Source organism: Peromyscus leucopus, chromosome 7 (genome assembly GCF_004664715.2).
Source record: "Peromyscus leucopus breed LL Stock chromosome 7, UCI_PerLeu_2.1, whole genome shotgun sequence".
Classification (NCBI taxonomy): Eukaryota; Metazoa; Chordata; class Mammalia; order Rodentia; family Cricetidae; genus Peromyscus; species Peromyscus leucopus.
Genome location: NC_051069.1, coordinates 19,254,060 through 19,272,772, shown reverse-complemented (window position 1 = coordinate 19,272,772; position 18,713 = coordinate 19,254,060). Strand labels below are relative to the sequence as shown.

At 45.9% G+C, this 18,713-nt stretch overlaps 1 protein-coding gene and 1 pseudogene across 1 annotated transcript in view; both read right to left on the bottom strand.

The window, feature by feature from the left end:
* The window catches only part of Cul5 (cullin 5), a 47,076-nt gene extending 39,728 nt beyond the window's left edge, over nt 1-7,348 (bottom strand). The window contains exons 1-2 of the mRNA XM_028864968.2: nt 6,823-7,348; nt 1,199-1,308 (exon numbers count right to left, since the gene is read on the bottom strand). Of these exons, the coding sequence (XP_028720801.1) occupies nt 1,199-1,308; nt 6,823-6,846 (134 nt within the window). The 5' untranslated portion in view covers nt 6,847-7,348. The remainder of the gene's footprint in view (nt 1-1,198; nt 1,309-6,822) is intronic.
* A 4,271-nt stretch (nt 7,349-11,619) lies between these two features.
* On the bottom strand, nt 11,620-12,412 carry LOC114690282 (annotated as a pseudogene).
* Nucleotides 12,413-18,713: the final 6,301 nt, after the last annotated feature.

The following is an 18,713-nucleotide window of genomic DNA, read 5'->3' as shown; positions in this document are numbered from 1 at the left end:
TTTTTAAAGAAGTGTGAGGGTGAGGACACTGGAGAAATGGCTCAGTGGTTAGGAATACCCGTTACTCTCCCAGGACTTGGTTCAGTTCTCATCTCCCACACAGAGGCTTATAGTTCAAGGGGATCTGACATATTCTACTGGTTTCTTTCTGCAGGCACCAGATATGTATACAACGTACCTGCACATATACAGGCAAAACACTCACCCATATTAAATTAAATAAATCTAAAAAGTTCACACAGAAACTGAAGGAGAAAGCCATTTGCTTTTCTAAGGTAAACTCTGTGATTGATGGGGTTGTTTTAACTTGCTGCACTGCCTCATGGAGACTACTACTCAATAATTGTGCTCTGAAGACATTTGGCCAAAGGCTGAGCAGCAGCAAAGCAGGCCTGAGATTGAATTCCTTAGAAAAATCTGTTGTAAGGCTAGCCTTTATCTGAGAACACTTAAATAAAACTTCCTGCCAGTGTGGTGGCTCGCGCCTTTAATCACAGCACTTGGAAGGCAGAGGCAGGGCATCTCTGTGAGTTCAAGGCCAGCCTGGTCTACAGAGGGAGTTCCAGGACAGGCTCCAAAGCTACACAGAGGAAACAAACAAAAAAAACTTCCCGAAATGGTAACACTGGTTCAGTGTACCTAAACTGTTGATATAAACATGATTTATACTGAATACTTACTCTTAACTCTTGGTAACATATCACATGCTGCCAATCTTGCTGCTGAAGAAATTAAATGTCCCAGGACTGGAAAGATGGCTCAGCAGTAAAGAGCACTTGATGCTCTAGCAGAGGACCTGAGGTCAGTTTCTAGCACCCATTATGATGGCTTACTAACTCCATATCCAAGGGATCTAACACCCTCTTGTGACCTCCACCAGTACCAAGTACACATGTGGTATACACACATACATGCAGCAAAATACTCATACACATAAAAATAATTTTAATGTCCCATGTGAATTCTCTGGAAAAAGAGTCTTGGAAATGTGTGCTTAATCTCCTCCTTAAATCTCCCAACTACATATTACATGCCTTTCCCTGTTAGGTCAGGCTTGTGAGTTCATAGCAGATCAGGAAACCTGGAGTCTGTCTTGGGAATCCCCAACACAAAGATCACTTAACTCATACTATCCATTTAAGTATAGAAAGACACCAAAATCTGTACTGTTAGCAAATAGAATTACTGGATTACTTACGAAAACAGATCAAACCACTGCTGTTTTGTTACAGATTCCTGGCGTAAAAGCTTCAAAACAATTGGACGCATAAAATCCCACTTGTCTTCAAACTGGAGAGAACCTTTATTCTTTAAAATAAAAGAGATAAAAGATAGTTTAATTTTAAAACAATTTTAAAAATCTCACATTATTTAAAAATATGCAAAATCTTTTATGAGATACCAAGAAAAACAGATATCAAATTTAAAGACAGTTTTCCAGACCAGGTTTTCTTCTTTCATTAATTTTTTCATTTATTTTACATACCAACCAGTTTCCCCCTCTCTTCCAGTTCCCTCCCCTCCCCTCCCATCTACCCTTCCCCCATCCACTCCTCCATTCAGAAAGCAGCAGGCCTCCCATGGGAGTCAACAAAGCATGGCATATCAAGTTGAGGCAGGACCAAGCTCCTCCCTGTGTATCAAGACTGGGTGAAGCATCCCAGCATGGGGAACAGGTTCCCAAAAGCCAGCTCATATGCCAGGGACAGGTCTTGATCCCACTGCTAGGAGCCCCACAAACAAACCAAGCTACATAACTGTCATCCACAAGTAGAGGCCAGGACCAGACCAGAGTTCATATAGGCTTAATCTTACAGCAGAGAATCCAGGAAAGGTAACTATAAACAAACATCTGGGCTGAATTATCGGCTGGAATTATAGACCCAATCACTGTGCATGAGGCCCTGGCCTCAATCCAAGAGTGGGTGGGGGAAGAGACCACAATACTAAGACTGACTTCACCAAAGTGTACAGTGAAGAATTTGCTCTAAAGACTCTGGCCTTTCCTCTTGGCTCCTTCTAGTAGATAACCCCTGAACAAATGGAATGTGTACCTAGTATGACCCTGAGAACCTTAGGTCCTGAGTATGCGACAAGCTCACCCATGTGCTTTTGGTAGGGGACATGCCACATCTACATGGTCTTATAAGTAGGGACTGGCCAAATCTAGAAAGATTAACAATGTCATTTAGAGAGGGGCTTTATGTCAATCTAGAGATTCAAAGTTCCCATGGAAGCAACCATGGGAACTTTGTGAAGCCATTCCACACAAACTAGCCAGGGGAAGTCAGATAAGCTCCCTTGGGCATTCATTTGTGTATGTTGTCATACACTGACATCAGAAGAGACATGTCTGCAGACTACAGGGAGGACAGCAGAAGCTGTGCTTGGGACCTCCTAGACTCTGTCCTATGCTTCTCTCCCTTTAACTGACCTTATGTTACATAACAAATAGCAACGATTATACCGGCTTTCAGTAAATCCTGTGTCTTTCTGGTGTTGGAAGTGAGCGGCTATATAACAGAGAGTGAACCCTCTAATTTTGTAGCTGTTCTAAACTTCACACAAAGTAAAGCTATAAGACTAGAGAGATGGTTCAGCAGTTAAGAGCACTTGCTACTCTTGCAGAGACTGGGGTTTAGTTTCCAGTACCTACATGGTGACTCACAAAGTCTGATTCTAGTTCCAAGGGATCTGACACCCTCGTCAGGCTTCCAGGGACACCATCCATGAACATGGTGCACATATATGCACATAAAATATTCATGCACATCAGCACTTTTAAAAGTAAAAAAAAGAAAGACTGGGTGTGTTAGCACCTGTCACCAATCCCAACAGTTGAGAAGCAGAACCCTTTTGAGTTCAAGTCCAGCCTGGTCTACATAGTGAGTTCTAGGACATCTACGGTTATATGGAAACCCTGTTCAAAATAACAAAACAAATCCAAAGTACAGCTGTCAATGCTGAGTTCAAATTCCCAGCATCCACATAAAAAGCCAGGCATGGCCATGAGCTAGCCAATAATCCCAGTATTGTGGGGGTAAAGAAGGGAAGATCACTGGGGCTTGCTGTCCACTAGCCGAGCTCCAGGTTCAGTGAAATACCCTGCACTTAAAGGGAGTAAGGCATAAATAGGACAGGACCTTCAACATCATACCCTGGCCTCAATAGGACAGGACCTTCAACATCCTACCTTGGCCTCTGCACCCCCACACACATGTGCATACACACCACATGCAACACACACACACACACACACACACACACACACACACACACACACACACACACACACACGATCCAGGGTCCTTCATGGATACCAAAATCTTTATCTTTGAGTGCTCAAGTCTCTTAGGTAAAATGACATGGTGCTTTGTGATCTAACATCTTTTTTATGAGATAGGGTTTCTCTGTGTTGCTCTGGTGTCCTCTAACTTGCTCTGTAGACAAGACTGGGCTCGAACTCAGAGATCCATCTGCCTGCCGCTCTCTGCCTCCCCAGTGCTGTGATTAAAGGCACACACTACCACTGTCTGAGAACTTTCACTTTTTAAAATTATCTTTATTTATCTTATGTGGGCTCAGGAGTGCCACTGCATGGATTTGGAGGTCAGAGGACAATTGGACAGTAGGTTCACTCCTTCCACCACGTGGGTCACAGAGGATTGAACTCAAGTTACCAGGCTTGACAATAAACGCTTTACTTGTGACCCATCCTGCCAACTCACACAAATGGTTTTTTCGAGGATATTGATTACTTTAACCTTTTATTGTAGTTTTTTTCTACTTGCTGATTTTCATTTTTGAGGTACAGAGGCTTGAATCTAGGGCCTTGCACATGCTAGACAAGTGTTATAGTCCTAACCCTTATCACAGGTTCTTTCTATTTATTTTATTTGAAACAGGAACTTTCTGTATAGCCCTGGCTGTCCTGGAACTTTCACTTGCTCTGGCCTCAAACTCAGAGATCCACCTACCTCTGCCTCACAGGTGCTGGGATTGAAGGACCCAGGTTCAGTTCTCATGGTGCCTCACAACCGTCTCTAACTCCAGTTCCAAGGAATCAAATGCCCTCTTCTGACCTTTGTGAGCACTGCACACAGTGCATCTACATACTCTACACATAAAATAAATTTTTCAAATAAAAATAAAATTTGAAAAAGATATTAAAAAAAAAAAAAACACACCCAGAAGACAGCAATGGCTCAGTTGGTAAGTCTCTTATAAAAATGAGGAAACATGAGGTCAATCTTCCAGAACCCATGTTTTAATAAAACCAAACAATACACTGATGACAGAGGTGCTTGTGTAATCCCAGTACTGGTTGGTGAAGCAGTGATGGTGTGTTCCTGATTGAGGTTCCCTCTCAGCCAGTCTAGGCTAACTGGCAAATTCTAGCCAAGGGAGAGTCACCATGTCAAAGAACAAGGAGACAACCTGAAGTTGACCCCTGGCTTCCACCTTCAAGCATATACATGTGCACCTTCATGTGCACACATTCACACATGCAAACACACAGAAAACCCATTCTTCAAAATTCAGCTCCAATGCTCTCTTCATAAAATTCTTTAATTATCCCATCAGGAATTTCCTTAATCTGTAGGGCTTGAAGTAACATTTCAGAAATGTCTGCCTTAGATAAAAACCATCAGTACCACCTTCTTTTTGAGTATGATGAACTCCCATAGAGCATGGGCATTATGATTTTTGTATTCTTCATGGTACCTTGCATGTTGTTGTCTAATAAACAACTTTAATAATGGATAAATTCTAGACACTTAGAATTGCTCATTTATATTTTCATTTTCCTTCTTTCCAAATGATAAGAAGCTTGTGCTGAGAACAGCTATGCTTCCTATTTTAGTTTAATTTCTTTTTAGTTTCTTATTAAGAGTCAACTAGGAAGGTCTCAAATGACCGAGCTATGGACAGTATCTAAGCAAGAAATTGATAGGGTCAGATAGAGATCAGACCAGTACTAAGAGATAAAATAGTGAAATAGAACCTGGTGGTGGTGACACACTCCTTTAATCCCAGCACTCAGGAGGCAGAGGCAGGTGGATCTCTGAGTTGAGGCTAGAATTCATGATCCTCCTGCTTCAGTGACTTCCATATTGGGAATGACCTGCACCCCCAGGCCCAGCTTCAACTGTTTTTGTTTTTCAAAAAAGGGGTTCTGTGTTTCGTTTTCTTACAGGAATAGGCACAGTAGCTCTAGTGCTTTAGTGGATTATATATTAATTGTCATCATTGTTTTTAAGCATTTTTACATAATTCATTTGATCATCACAATAGTGCTATGAAAAATGGTACTGATAATTTCAATTTCCTGAAAGAAAAAACTTGATCAGAGGTTAAGAAACTCAAAGTCATATAGCTCTTAAGAAACAGAAATATTCAGATGGCTGTGGTGGCACATCCCTTTAATCCTACCACTGGGGAGGGATGTGCGAGACAGGCAGATTAACAGGGTGATGATGGCCCTCGGAAGCAGAGGCAGGCAGATCTCTGAATTCAATGCCACCTTGTTCTACAGAGCTACTTCAAGGACAGCTAAGACTACACAGAGAAACCCTGCTTGAAAAACCAAGACATAGAAATTCAGGGAATTTAGGTCCTTGTAAAGGACTCCCCAGGGTGGTGATGCAGATCTTCAATCTCAGCACGGAGGCAGAAGGATTTCTGTGAGTTTGAGGCCTGCTGGGTTATACAGCAAGTTCTGGCAAGATGGGGCTAAAGAGACCCAGGTTTTTTGTTTGGTTTTTTTTTTTTTGGGGGGGGGTATTTTCTATTTCATTGTTATTATTCATCCACACAACCTGAAAACAGTGTTTATATTTCTTCAGGTAATCACTACTCCCATTTCAGTTAGTACGTTTAGGACAGGATTCTTACTTAAAACACAAACATAGATCAAAGTCACCCCGAGTCTTCCTAGGTCCTTTCCTAACTTTTTTTAAACAACATCTGCTGCCCCCCACCCCTTCCCCGGACCTCTCTTGGTATTTGAAACTTTTCAATGTCTTCTTTGATAAGAAAAACTTTCCTACAACCTAAAACGATGGTAGCACTTCACTGGGTGCCATCCGATGTCCTATAAGGGTAGCCGAGCTTGGGAGACCGTTCCTCAAGGAACAAAAAAAAAAAAAAAAAAAAAAAAAAAAGGTGGAAATATGAAGTCAAGAATGAGAGCTGGGAGGTGTAACATGCAGAAAAGGGAGAAAGGGGGTGGAGTGGGAGACACTGCTGTCGGACTCGCGGTTCCTGAAGACGGAGTGAGAACAGAAATTTAGGAACTGGGGAGTGTGTGTGTGTGTGTGTGTGTGTGTGTGTGTGTGTGTGTGTGTGTGTGTTGGGGGGGTCCCCAGTCATTGTGTGTGTGTGTGTGTGTGTGTGTGTGTGTGTGTGTGTGTGTGTGTGTGTGTTGGGGGGGGGTCCCCAGTCATTGAACCCGAGTAGGTAGCATTTTGTTGAGATTGTCCCTATCATGTCTTTGACTCTCGCTTCGGAAGAAACGGACCCCGAGAGTCACAATGGCTGGGTCGGCGAGGGCCCAGCGACCCTGCGCTCACTCGCAGCCTGGGTTGGTCCCTTGAAAGCATCGCCCCGAGCCAGTCACTCTGCCAGCGGGAGGACCCACGGCAGCCTCCGGAGCCCGAAGCCAGGGCCCGGCATCGGGGTGCTGGGGGGGACGACACTCACCTCCCGGTGCCCAACCCTGAACCACCCTCGCACCTCGCCGCTCACGCCGAGCCCGGCCCTGCCCCAGGAACTAAACGCGTCGGCCGCGAGCAGAAGCCCGGCGGGAGGCAGGGGGCTTACCTTTAACAGATTAGACGTCGCCATGTTCCTTCAACTTGGGCTCTCGCGAGACGAGGCGAGACTTGGCGGCGCTCGGGGCCAGGCCTCCTCGGGAGGCCGGAGTTCCCAGCAGGGCCCCGCGGGCCGCGGCGGAGATCCCGGGCGGGGAGGACGCCGAGGCTGCGTGCCGTCCGCGCTGAGCTCGGTCGGTCCAGGCAGCCGTGCTTCCTCAGGCTTTGCCGCTACATAGTCCCCGGCGGGGCCTGCCCGCGCGAGAGAGTGCGTGCCGAGGCTCCAGGAGACGCGAGCGACGGACGGTGGGAAGGGGCCGGGAGCCGCCCTGGCCGGGAAGAGGTAGCATCGACCTCCCCGGGGCCTCCCACACTCGTCTCCGGGTGAGCCTCTGGGGTTGCACTTGCGGCGGCCACCGGCAACGACTTTTTAAGTCGGCTTAGGCCTGGCACCTCGGGTTCCGTGGTGGCATCACGTGACGCGGCGGGCGGGGGCGTGCTTGGGAGCCACCGAGGAGCCTGCCCGCCGCTGGGTCCGGAGGCCCGGCCGAGGGTAGGAGGGCGCCCTCTATTGGCCGGAGCCGGCGCCCCCCCCACCCCCCACTCGCCCCAGATCCGGGGATGACCATTCAGAGCTCTGGGTTAGATTAGCCAAGAAGGCTATTGACTGCTGCCCTCCCCAAAGACTGACCGGGAAATTACTTGTTTAGTGAATGAGTGTACCAACGTGTTAACTGTCATCACTCTGCTCAGAAATGCCCGACTTGTTCAAGAATCGGTGGTTATTAATCTTGGTTTCCTTAAAACGTATCCTAGACCTGGAGCATCCTGTACCATTTTCTCCAAATTGTGTCGCTTTGAATCATGAATCTCCGAACAAGAGAAGAGAATATAATGTATATAGGGATCTCACAGGTTGGCTGCTATTGCATTGTGCAAGTTCCTAACAGTATTTTTTTTTGGGGGGGGGTGTTGTTTTGGGGGCGAGTTTTTTGTTGCTTTTTAATTACAAAAATTAAAAAAAATGTTTTGGTTTTTCGAGATAGGGCTTCCCTGTGTAACCCTGGCTGTCTTGGAACTCCCATTGTAGACCAGGCTGGCCTTGAACTCAGAGATACACCTGCCTCTGCCACCTGAGTGCTGGGATTGTGTGTGTGTGTGTGTGTGTGTGTGTGTGTAAATGTGTGTAAGTGCTTGCCTAGCATTTGGGCTCTAAGTTCGATATTCAGTACCAAATAAAGAAAATATCAACTTCATTGGTAAAAATGTAACATTTGGAATACCTTAAAAAGAGTTCTCAGTGGTGGTGGCACAGGCCTTTAATCACAGTATCTCTGTGAGTTTGAGGCCAGCCCTGGTCTACAAAGAGAGTTCCAGGACAGCCAGAGTTACACAAAGAAACCCTGTATTGGAAATACAAAACAAAAACAAAAAAGAAAGTTCTCTGCTCTCTTCCCTCCTGCCTCATAAGATCTTCGTTGTTAGAATTATGTTTTGATTTTCTCATTTGTTTCCTCCTTGTGCATTACAGTATATTAAAAAGTTTCTCAAATATTGTTGATTCGTTGTATATTGTATTAATTGTTGATATCCGAGGGCCATCATGCATGCAGATCTGAGTGGCCTGCACTGCTACTCAATGCCATAGTGATGTCCAGGCCAGAGCTGCAACTGAGGACCATGTTTGAATCCATGGCCTTGACCATACTGCAGCCAGGGTCTGTGCTGATGTCTGAAGCTCCTTTTACCATAGAAGGCCATGCAGATGCCCAAGGTCTGGGGCCATGTTGGTGTCTGAGGGCCACACTGCCACTGGGACCAGTGCCGATCTGAGTGGCCTGCACTGCCACCAGGGGCAGTGGTGACATCCAGACCCGACTGCTGCCAAGGACCATGTCTGGGTCTGCGGTCCTACCACAGCTGGCATCTGTGCTGAAGTGTGAGTCCTGTATTGCCACCAAAGGTCACATAGAAGCCCAGGGTTGGGGCCACAACCTGAGGCTTTGGTGGTGTCCAGGGACCACGCTGCTTCCAGAACCATCCCCACCTGAATGGCCAGTGCTTCCACCCAGAGCCAGGATGTCATCTAGGCCCAAGCTGCTGCCAGGAGCCATGTCTGGATCTGTGGTCCAGCTGCAGCTGGGGTCTGTGTGGATGTCTGGCCCGTGTCACTTCAGGGGGCCATGGGAACCAGAGGAGATCAAGAGGACATACTAAGCCGGCCCCTCCCTTTGCTGGCTCAGGGAAAGCTGGCCTTGCCTCTTTTTCTTTTTCCATGTGGCAAGTTTATTTGGGGGCTTCGGGGGAGGGGAGAGAGAATGGAGGGAGAGAGAGAGAGAGAGAAAGAGAGAGAGAGGTGCACGCTACTCTGGCGAGAGAAGGGAGAGAGAAGGGGGGTGGCCTTGCCTCTTGCTGGACACTAAAGGACGGGAGCTGGCTCCTGCACTCCAGAAAGAAGATGGCCCCACCCCTCACCACAGGCAAGGGTGAACTGACCCTGAAGGCATGGGCATAGGGGAGCTGACTCGGCCCCCTCAACTGAGACAGTAGCCCCAGTGTCCTGGACTGACCAGCTCAGCTACCACCCAGGCCCACCCAACATCTACCCCATCTAGGACCTGCTAGAGCTCCTGAAGGATACCAGCAGGATGTCCGAGACTCGGTGGCCACAGGATATCCCAGAGGCGTTCTGGTGAGGATCCAGTGATGAGGATCAGAAACCAGAGGCCTTGAATCAGACCAGTGACTCATTGCAATGAATATTTGCAAGTAAAGCTGATAGGACAAGAGGCCCCCAGTGCCACCAGCTAATAGAACAAAAGGCACCGGAGACCCCCAGTGCCACCAGGACAAATGAAGAGGTGTTGGAGAGGCAGGAAAGAAGAAGAATCAAAGAGGATTGTTGGTTGGTTGGTTGGTTGGTTGGTTGGTTGGTTGGTTGGTTGGTTGGTTAGTTGGCTGGTTGGTTGATTTGTTCTTGTTTTTTGTTTGCTTGTTTGTTTATTTTTGCAGGGTTGAGGGGGGATATGGGGGAACCAGGAGGTGAGCAGGGTACATGATGCAAAACTTCCAAAGAATCAATAAAGAAGTTTTTAAAAAAGAGAGAGAAAGAAATAGAAGGGAGAATGGGCCAGAGAGACGATTCAGGGGTGAAGAAGACATACTGCTCTTGGGGAGGATCTCTGAGTTCTGTTCCCAGCACCCACTAGAACTCCATTTCTGTGGGATCTAATACTTCTGGCCTTTGAAGGCCACTACACTCTAAGCATACACACACAGAGATACACATACACATAAGTAAAAATAAATCCTTTTTAAAAAGAGGGAAAATTCTGAGAATCAAGGTCTTTATGAAGAAAGAGGATGGCACTTAGTACCCTAATATACAAAGTACCACATTTTCTAGGATAATGAAGAGTAACTGCTGTGTGACTTCTCTTCAGGGAACCTGAACAAACATGCATCTTCCCCAAATAGTGTACGACAAGAGACCAAAGAAGACTTCACCCCAGTCCAGCTTAGTGAGCCAGTAAGTTTATTGGAGTTACTGATAGGAGTATGGTTGACTCTTGTTGCACCACTGAAAAGCCCTGCCCATTGTGTGTGAGGACTTACAGATGATGTGCCCACGAAGCTCATTGAGAAATTTACAGGCAGTTCAGCTGGCCAGAGTTTCCTTCAGCAATAGTTACTGCTGTTACTGCATCTAGAGCCTTGGGGAGGGGCCTGATGAATCTTGGAGGTTCATGAATATAATGTTCATTATATTGGTAAATTGTCATGTGTTGTTAGCTTGTTACAAAGAGATCGTGAAAGCCCTCCCTACTTCCTCTAAAAATGGCCCAGTAACTGTAACAAGGGGAAAAGAAAACAGCAAGCTCCTAAGAGTATTGAAAAGATTGTATCTTTGAGAACATACAGAAAGGAAACTGTTTCCAAGCAAAGTTTCTAGTGTTTGTCCGACAACATACAAAATGCCTGCAGTGGTCTGGTGCTTTGGGTAAGAATGTCCCCCATTGACTCATAGATTTGAATGCTCTCCAGGAGCCCAGGGAATGGCTGTTAGGAGGCATGGCCTTGTGTGTGGCTGGGATGGGCTTTCAGGTTTCAGGAGCTCAAGTCAGGCCCAGTGGCGTACTCTCTCTTCCTGCTGCCTGCTGATCTAGATACAGAACTCTCGACTCCTCCAGCACCATCATGCTTCCCACCATGAGGACAATGGACTAACCCTCTGAACCTGTGAGCCAACCCCCATTTATAAGAGTTGCTATGGTCATGGTGTCTCTTCACAATAAAAAACTCTAAGACGTGGGAATAGGAAGCTGGAAGTTCAACCTCAGGCAACTCATCCATGGAGAGACAGTTCAGTCAGAAACTGTGCCTACCCCAACCTCCTCAGTAATTTTTCCTGCATATTTGTAAGCACTGGGCTTTCTTCGTGATGTTAGCTATCTGCTGCCCTTTGTTCTTTTACTTGGAAGCCTTTACTGTAGACCCTGTTCTGTGACTTGGGAACTCCAGCTGACAGCTTCAGTGGGGCTTCCACAGTTGGTGTTGCTGGATGTTTGTAAGCCCTGCATTTGATGGGGTTACCTTTTGTTGGCTCTCTTGGGTGCAGTACTCCAGTTGTCTCTGCTGGATGTTTTGCTGTCTACTAATTTCTCTTCTACTTCTGCTTGCTGTGTATTTCATAAGCTCACTCATTCCAAATGGAAAGTGCGGCTGTTGTAGATCACTTGGGACCATATAGAACAGGGGTTTTTTGTGCCTTTAAGTGTATAAATGACTTTGAGCTTTCTCTTTTTTCTTCTAAACAAAAGAATGTATTTCCAGTTTGCTATTAAGTAATTCTTTGCTTCTAAAGAAAAGAACTAAGGGGATTATCCTGCTTAAATTCACTGTTGGAGACCATGTTCTAGGTGGCTTTACACATAAGGAGTGGGAAGATAAGGAGACCTGGAAAGCAGCTCACCCTCACACAGATGTGAACACAACGCCCCATGGAAGTGCCCCCAGTGCCACAGCTGGGATTACTGTGGTTGCCAATGAAAAAGACAGCTGTTCTAGTTGTTTCAGCTTCTGCTGCTACTGTGACCTGTGGAAACTTGTTCTTGTACAGACTTGAGTTTATGCTCTCACTCCTCTTCATCAGGAGGGATCCCTAATTCTTCATCTGTCCACGGTGAAGGATCTGGGTACGAAAAGTGGCCCAGCACAGCGTCCAAGTCATGCCCAAAGCACCAGAGAATCCAGAACCACATGAGTGAGCTTAAGAACTCACCCTGGCTCACCTGGTTTTGGGTAAAGTGGGGAAACTCCCTGTACTTGGGCAGAATGTGCACACCACCACCAGCATGATGGACTCCACCGTCTCCAGCCGCCCCAGAGCAGACGGCCTCTGACGCGACCGAAAGGTGCCCGCCAGGTCAGCACAGACATACTAGCTGGGAACGGAGACCAATCTCCAGCCCTCCCAGACTTTGAGCTTTCTGGGTTTTGGTTCCTGAGTCTCATTAGCTTCCCTCCTCTCTTTGGGAAGGAAATGTTTGAATAAGGAGGAAGTAGCTACACAATGTGCCTTCCCTTCCTCTGGTTTATAGTCTTTCTGTCCTCTTTTTTTGTTGTTTTTGTTGTTGTTGTTGTTGTTTTGTTTTGTTTTCCTTTTGTTTGTTTGAAACAGGGCCTATGTAGCCCTGGCTGTCCTAGAACACACTCTGTAGACCAGGCTGGCCTTGAACTCACAGAGACCCCAAGTGCTGGGATTAAAGGTATGCGCCACCAACAGCCCGGCTCTTTCCATCCTCTTATATGGTGTTCTCTGCGCTTGTGTGTGTGTAGGGGTGGGTACTGTAGATACCTAACTATTTTCTTTCATTGGGAGCTTAGCACTGGACCACTTTGCCACAGCAACAGTTATTCTCAGGAGGCTAACTGGTTAATGAGTCTCTGCAGTACACTGCAGGGAAAAAAAAAGTCCCTCCAGGCCAAACCAGACTGACAGCAGCAATAATTATGTGTATAATCATAAATGTTTAGAAGGAAATTTAATAGGCACATAATACTCGTTTAGCAACACAGTTGCAATTGCTTCCCCACTGGGGCCTAAGACCTTCCCAGCCACTGGCTTTTTGTCCTGGCTTACAGCACTACCTGTGAGTTTTCTCTTGTGGAGAAGACATTAAATCCAATTGGAAAGTAGTTGTTTACACTCCTAACAGTCATGCCACTATGCACCAAGAAGCACATCTCTTCATGTGCCATCAAGATTCATACCAAGCACCAGGCGATGGTGACACATGCCTTTAATCTCAGCATTTCAAGAGGCCAGCCTGGTCTACAGAGTATACAGAGTGAGTTCTAGGATAGCCAGGGCTATACAGAAAAACCCTGTCTTAAAAAACAAACAAACAAATAAAAAAAAAAAAAAAAAAAAAAAAAAAACCATACCAAGCAAGACTCTTGGTGACAATCCTCCCCCAGCATCCTACATATTGCATTCAGGTAAGAAAGCCAAGAGGGAGATTTTGTGTTCAATGTCCTAAGGCCTTTCAGCCAAAGCACATAGTGTTTTCAGAAAGAAGAACTTACAAATGGCATTAAGGCTTAGTTGAGGGGAGGAGATACTTCAGGGACCTCCCAGACCAACAACTCATATAAGGAGGTAGCCCGCCCTTGACCCTGGATATTTGCCTCCAAACCTTGCTGACTGGATACAGTATCCAGTACAGTCTGGAAACTATCCTGTTGTTTGTATCAGTTGTTTTGTCGAAAGAGTGTAACTTAGTTGGTAGTCCTTGCTGATCGTCCACATCACCAAGGGAAAAGTGCTGCCAGCCTGCAGTTCTAACACCGAGGAGGCAGGGGCAGAAGGGGCATCCTCGGCTGCCAGTGAGTTCAAGGGCAGCCTGGACTAAGACGCGGTCCCAAACAGACACAGGGTAGTGTCATAGTCTATCTTGACTCCACTTGACAGGATTTAACTCAGCATGAGAACGACCCTCTGGGCATGTCTGTGAGGCACTTTCCACATTGGGTCAATTGCCGTGAGAAGATCCACCCTAACTGGGGGAGAGCAAGGGAAGAGGAAGCCGAAGAGTAGGACTCATTGCTCCCTGCTTCCTGAGCTGATCCAATGTGACTCTCAAACCTGGGACAAGCCTCACTAGTACCTGTGGTCCCCCCCCCCCAGCACTTCTCACCCCTCCCCCTCCCTTAAACCCCTCCAGTCCAGGGGCTGGGCTTCCCTTCCTCAACTTCTGGTCCCTAGATAGCTCAGCCATTTTGGCTAAGCACACTCTTGGTCTCTTGGTTCCCGGACACTGTCTTTGTCCTCTTGGCCTCCTCTTCCCCTCCTCTTCCTCTCTCACTCTCCCTGCCCCTCCTCTCTCCTCTCATGGCCTGGTTCAGTCTGGACCCTTCCCGACGCCTCTGGCCAAACCCCCCTCATAGCTACAATAAAAACTTCAGCCATGCCTGGGAAGGGTCCTGTCGTTCCCCCTCACTCACTCTGATGGGTTGCACCGTGAACTGGGAGCCAAAATAAACCATTCCTTGAGTTGCTCTTGTCAGGGTTTTTGTCACTGCTCTGAGGAAAGCAACCGAGCTGGGCACGGTGGCATGAAAGACACAGCTGCATCCAGCCCTCCACAATCCACACCCATTCCCCAGGAGTCCACAGCCTCCTCGGCACTGCTGCTGCTGACGAGCCACTGTGCTTTTCCTCACCTGCTGGTCTCTGTGGAGCAGGCCTGGCTGCTTGGCTTGGCTCAAATCCAGGGAGGACCAGGGTTCTCTCTTACCTGCCTCGGTCTTCCCAGTGCTGGGACCACAGGTGTGCCACTGCTCACGGTCATGGTCATGCATTTGGATTTCTCTCCTTTGTTAATCTATATTTCCTCTACACACACACACACACACACACACACACACACACACACACACACACATTAATTTAAGCTGGGTGTGGTAGCACGCACCTTTCATCCTAGATCTTGGAAGGAAAGGAAGGAGGATCTCTGAGTTTGAGGCTAGCCTGACCTGCCCAGTGAGTTCCAGGAGAGACAGGACTACAGAGAGACCTGTGTGTATGTTAGTCTGTGTACCGTATCTGTGCAGTGCCTGTGGAGGTCAGAAGAAGGAATTGGATCATCTGGAAATGGAGTTATAGATGGTTGTGCGCCTTCATGTGAGTGCTGGGAACTGAACCTGGGTCTTCTGGAAGAGCAAGTGCTCTCTCCAGCCCACATTTGGATCTTTCACACATTTCTGACGTAGAGTCAGTAAGAGAATGAAAACAGAAACACTGCCCTGGCACCACTTTGCAGTGCAGAAAGCAGACAAGGCAAGCTGAAGGTTCTGTTGACTGCCTTCCTTCCCTGCTTGAAACCGAAGGCCATCAGTTGATAGGACATTGTGAAATTTAAGCAGAAAGGAGAAAAGATAACACATTGCTGTGTTCAGTGGTGGGACAGTAAAGGGACTAAGGACATGTACTATGATTCCTGGGCAACCCTAAATGTCCTCTTGCAACTAGTAAGCCAGAAGATTTTAGTTATGAATTATTTATTTGAGGCAGAGTCCTGCTGTGCAGCTCAGGCTGGCCTGGAATACTGTCGTCCTGCCTTAGGGATTCAACCTGGCTCCAAATGTTAATTTTGACCTTTGAGCATAGCTGAGGAAACAAAGATTTAGTAGGGCTAATAATTTGCACAAAGACTTACAAGCTTGTAAGTGTCAGGGTCTGTCTGACTCTGTAGCTGTATCCACTTAGGTACGGGCCCTGAGCAGGGGTAGAATCGCATTGTGGGAACTAAGGTGGCAGTTTTGCTGAATGATGATGGAGTTGAGCAAACATGCAAGGGAGTAAAGAGGATGACTGACCATTAGATTAAGGCGAAGTAGGTGGCGGATCAAAGTCCTGTAATCAGGTGAGGAGTCTTACAGTACCATCATCCTCTCGGACAGCCACGCCCATCTTAGCCAGCAATGTTTCTCTCTCCATTCTGAGGGCTTTTGTCTTAGGAGGCTTTTTTTCCCCCCAAGTCTCATTTATCTTGGCAATAATCTTTTCCATCTCCTGTAGCCTCTCTATGGCCTCCTCAGGCCCAATCTGGGGCTCAGCACTGGGGGAGAAGGAGGGCTCCAGCTCCCCGTTGTGTGGAGGAGGAGGAGACTAGGGTGAAGCTGGGATGGGAGGAGATGATACAGCCAACAGAGCATCTCCAGGACTGTCCTCTTTTACCTTTAGACCTCTTAGGGCAGAGGCTGAGAGTCCTTGAGCCATCAGCAGTTTCCATAAATGTGCCACCTTCTTCTGCAACTCTCGGGTAAGCCAGGCATTGGGGCATCTTGCCCTGTGGTCAGTGTAGCCATGATCCAGGCAGAGACGTTGTGGTGCCTTGTATATAATCTTCTTTGGAGACCTTGGGTCACTGCTAGGATCTGGAAGCCTGTCTGATATAATAAGCTTTTAGATCAACATTTAAATGCCATATTCTGCAGATCTCTGAAGTATGAGGGCTGTCCAAGTGTATCTGAAAAGACAAACTTTGATTCTAGTTACTTGTTTCAAGCTCAACCCTGAAAACATATGCAAGGGACTGAGTAAATAAGTAAACATATCCCTGTAATATTATATCAGTATTTATTTACCCTGATTATAATTAAAAAAAAAACTTGATTATTTATGACTATTTATGTTCTTTAATAGTCTATAATAAGTAGCCTAAAAACAATGCTTTTAAGTTGAAGCTCTTCTAGCATCAAATATGGGTTCAGTAAAGGAACCAAAATAAAATATCAATATAAAGCCGGGCGGTGGTGGCGCATGCTTTTAATCCCAGCACTCGGGAGGCAGAGCCAGGCGGATCTCTGTGAGTTCGAGGCCAGCCTGGGCTACCAAGTGAGATCCAGGAAAGGCACAAAGCTACACAGAGAAACCCTGTCTCGGAAAACCAAAAAAATAAAAAAATAAAAAATAAATAAAAAAAATAAAATATCAATATAATATCAATATAAAACATATATATGTATCATTTTATCTAAATAAATTGAGAGCTTAACAAACTTAGCAAATACAAGGAGGCTAGACAACATTTTTAAACATTTTTAAGTCATTGGTTTTTAACTATAAAAACTGTTTTTAAAAGATTAAGATCTCTCAAATGTCTTTTGTAATATCAGCAATAATACACACACACACACACACACACATATATATATATATATATATATTTTTTTTTTTAAGGGGGAGAAAACATGGCATAAATTACAAAGTTTAGCTGCCACAGCAAGGTATATTCCTGTGTAAAAAAGCATTTAGGTGCAGCTTTAATATTTATCAAATATTTTATTTATCAAACATATGTTCTTATCTATTTTTTAGAAACTTGTTGTTGGACACTTGGTAAAGACATAAGTACTTATGTGTTAACCCGAGTAGATCTTTATAACCTTAGTAAAAGATGGCTGCCAGCCACATGGCTGCCCATGAGGTCACCAGCCAAGATGGAGGAAGCCACGTGGTTGCTGTTTAAAGCACGTTTTTTTTTTTTTTTTTTTTTTAAATAATAATTACTTGCACATATACATACAGTTGGATCCAAGTTATATATATATATATATATATATATATATATATATATATATATATATATATGTAAAGTTAAAGCTTGTTTATATTTTTAAGTCACATACCTATACATATACATATATAAGCAGTTTGCAGAATCATTAGCCATTTTTAAGATGAAAACCAACCAGAATTAAATTTAGTATTTGCAGGTATAAGAAACCATAACAAACAGTTTATATTATATTTTTTGACCTTTTATAACTTTTTATGTACCCTCAGTCCGTTTCTTTGATCCTTTAGACATTTATTCTAGACAAATTTCACTTTTCTTTAAAAAAAACAGAAACTCTTACCAAAGTCTTTTTTTGTGATTTTCTTTAGTAATCCAGAATATATTGTAAAGTTGCAATATTTTAAACAAGAACAGAAATACATGCATATACCATAACAAGAATAGCTCTAAATTTGCATCAGCACTGTACCATAAACAAGAAACTGTTGGTTAAACTTATAACATAGCCGTGGTAGCTTATCAATCATAGGCAGTGACATTCCATTCTTGGAGCCAGACCTTGATCAGGTTTTAGCCCCAGGGCAGTTCTTGGGAGCCCCACACAACAGCATGGAAGAGAAAGAGGACAGCTCTGTCCCATGTCCACATGGGAGCCCAGCCAGAACCTGCCAGCAATATCTGAGCCCCACAGTGCTCACAGCCCACCTTAGCACACAGCCATGCCTAGTTCCCATGCAGCCTCTGGGCCAACCTGGCTGCCTCTATTATACAGCTCTCTGAGCAAGCTGGGCGCGCCCCCCCAACCCGAACCCACTGCATCTAGGCCCTGTGATATTCACAGGCCGCCTCCCCCTCTCAGTGGCACCCTGGGTCTCTGAAGTAGCAGGGCAGCCTGTTAAGTCTAGGGGTGAGAAAGTCAGCAATGAAAACCAACAAAGAGAGAAAACAACAAAGCCACAATCAAAACAGGATACAAAAAGACACCAACAATTTCCCCGGACAAAGTACAAGTCGGCACTCCCTCCTTGGGTGGGGGGGGAATACCCAAACCAAACGGTCACCTCTGAGGTGGCCTCAAATGGCTCAGTACCAGAGGGTCCCTTGCCCAAATGGCTCAGGACCAGGGGGTCCTCGCCCAAATCAGGGAAGGAGGCGTCCCTCTTCCCCTCTCAGGATCACTGTCCGGACACGTCTGTCCCAGTGAGAGCCTGCAAAAGTACAAATCGGTCGACCAGTACAAAACTCAAGTAACAAGAGAGAGACATATACAGGACAGACATAAGACAGAGAGCGCTCTTACCGATCGGTGCAGATG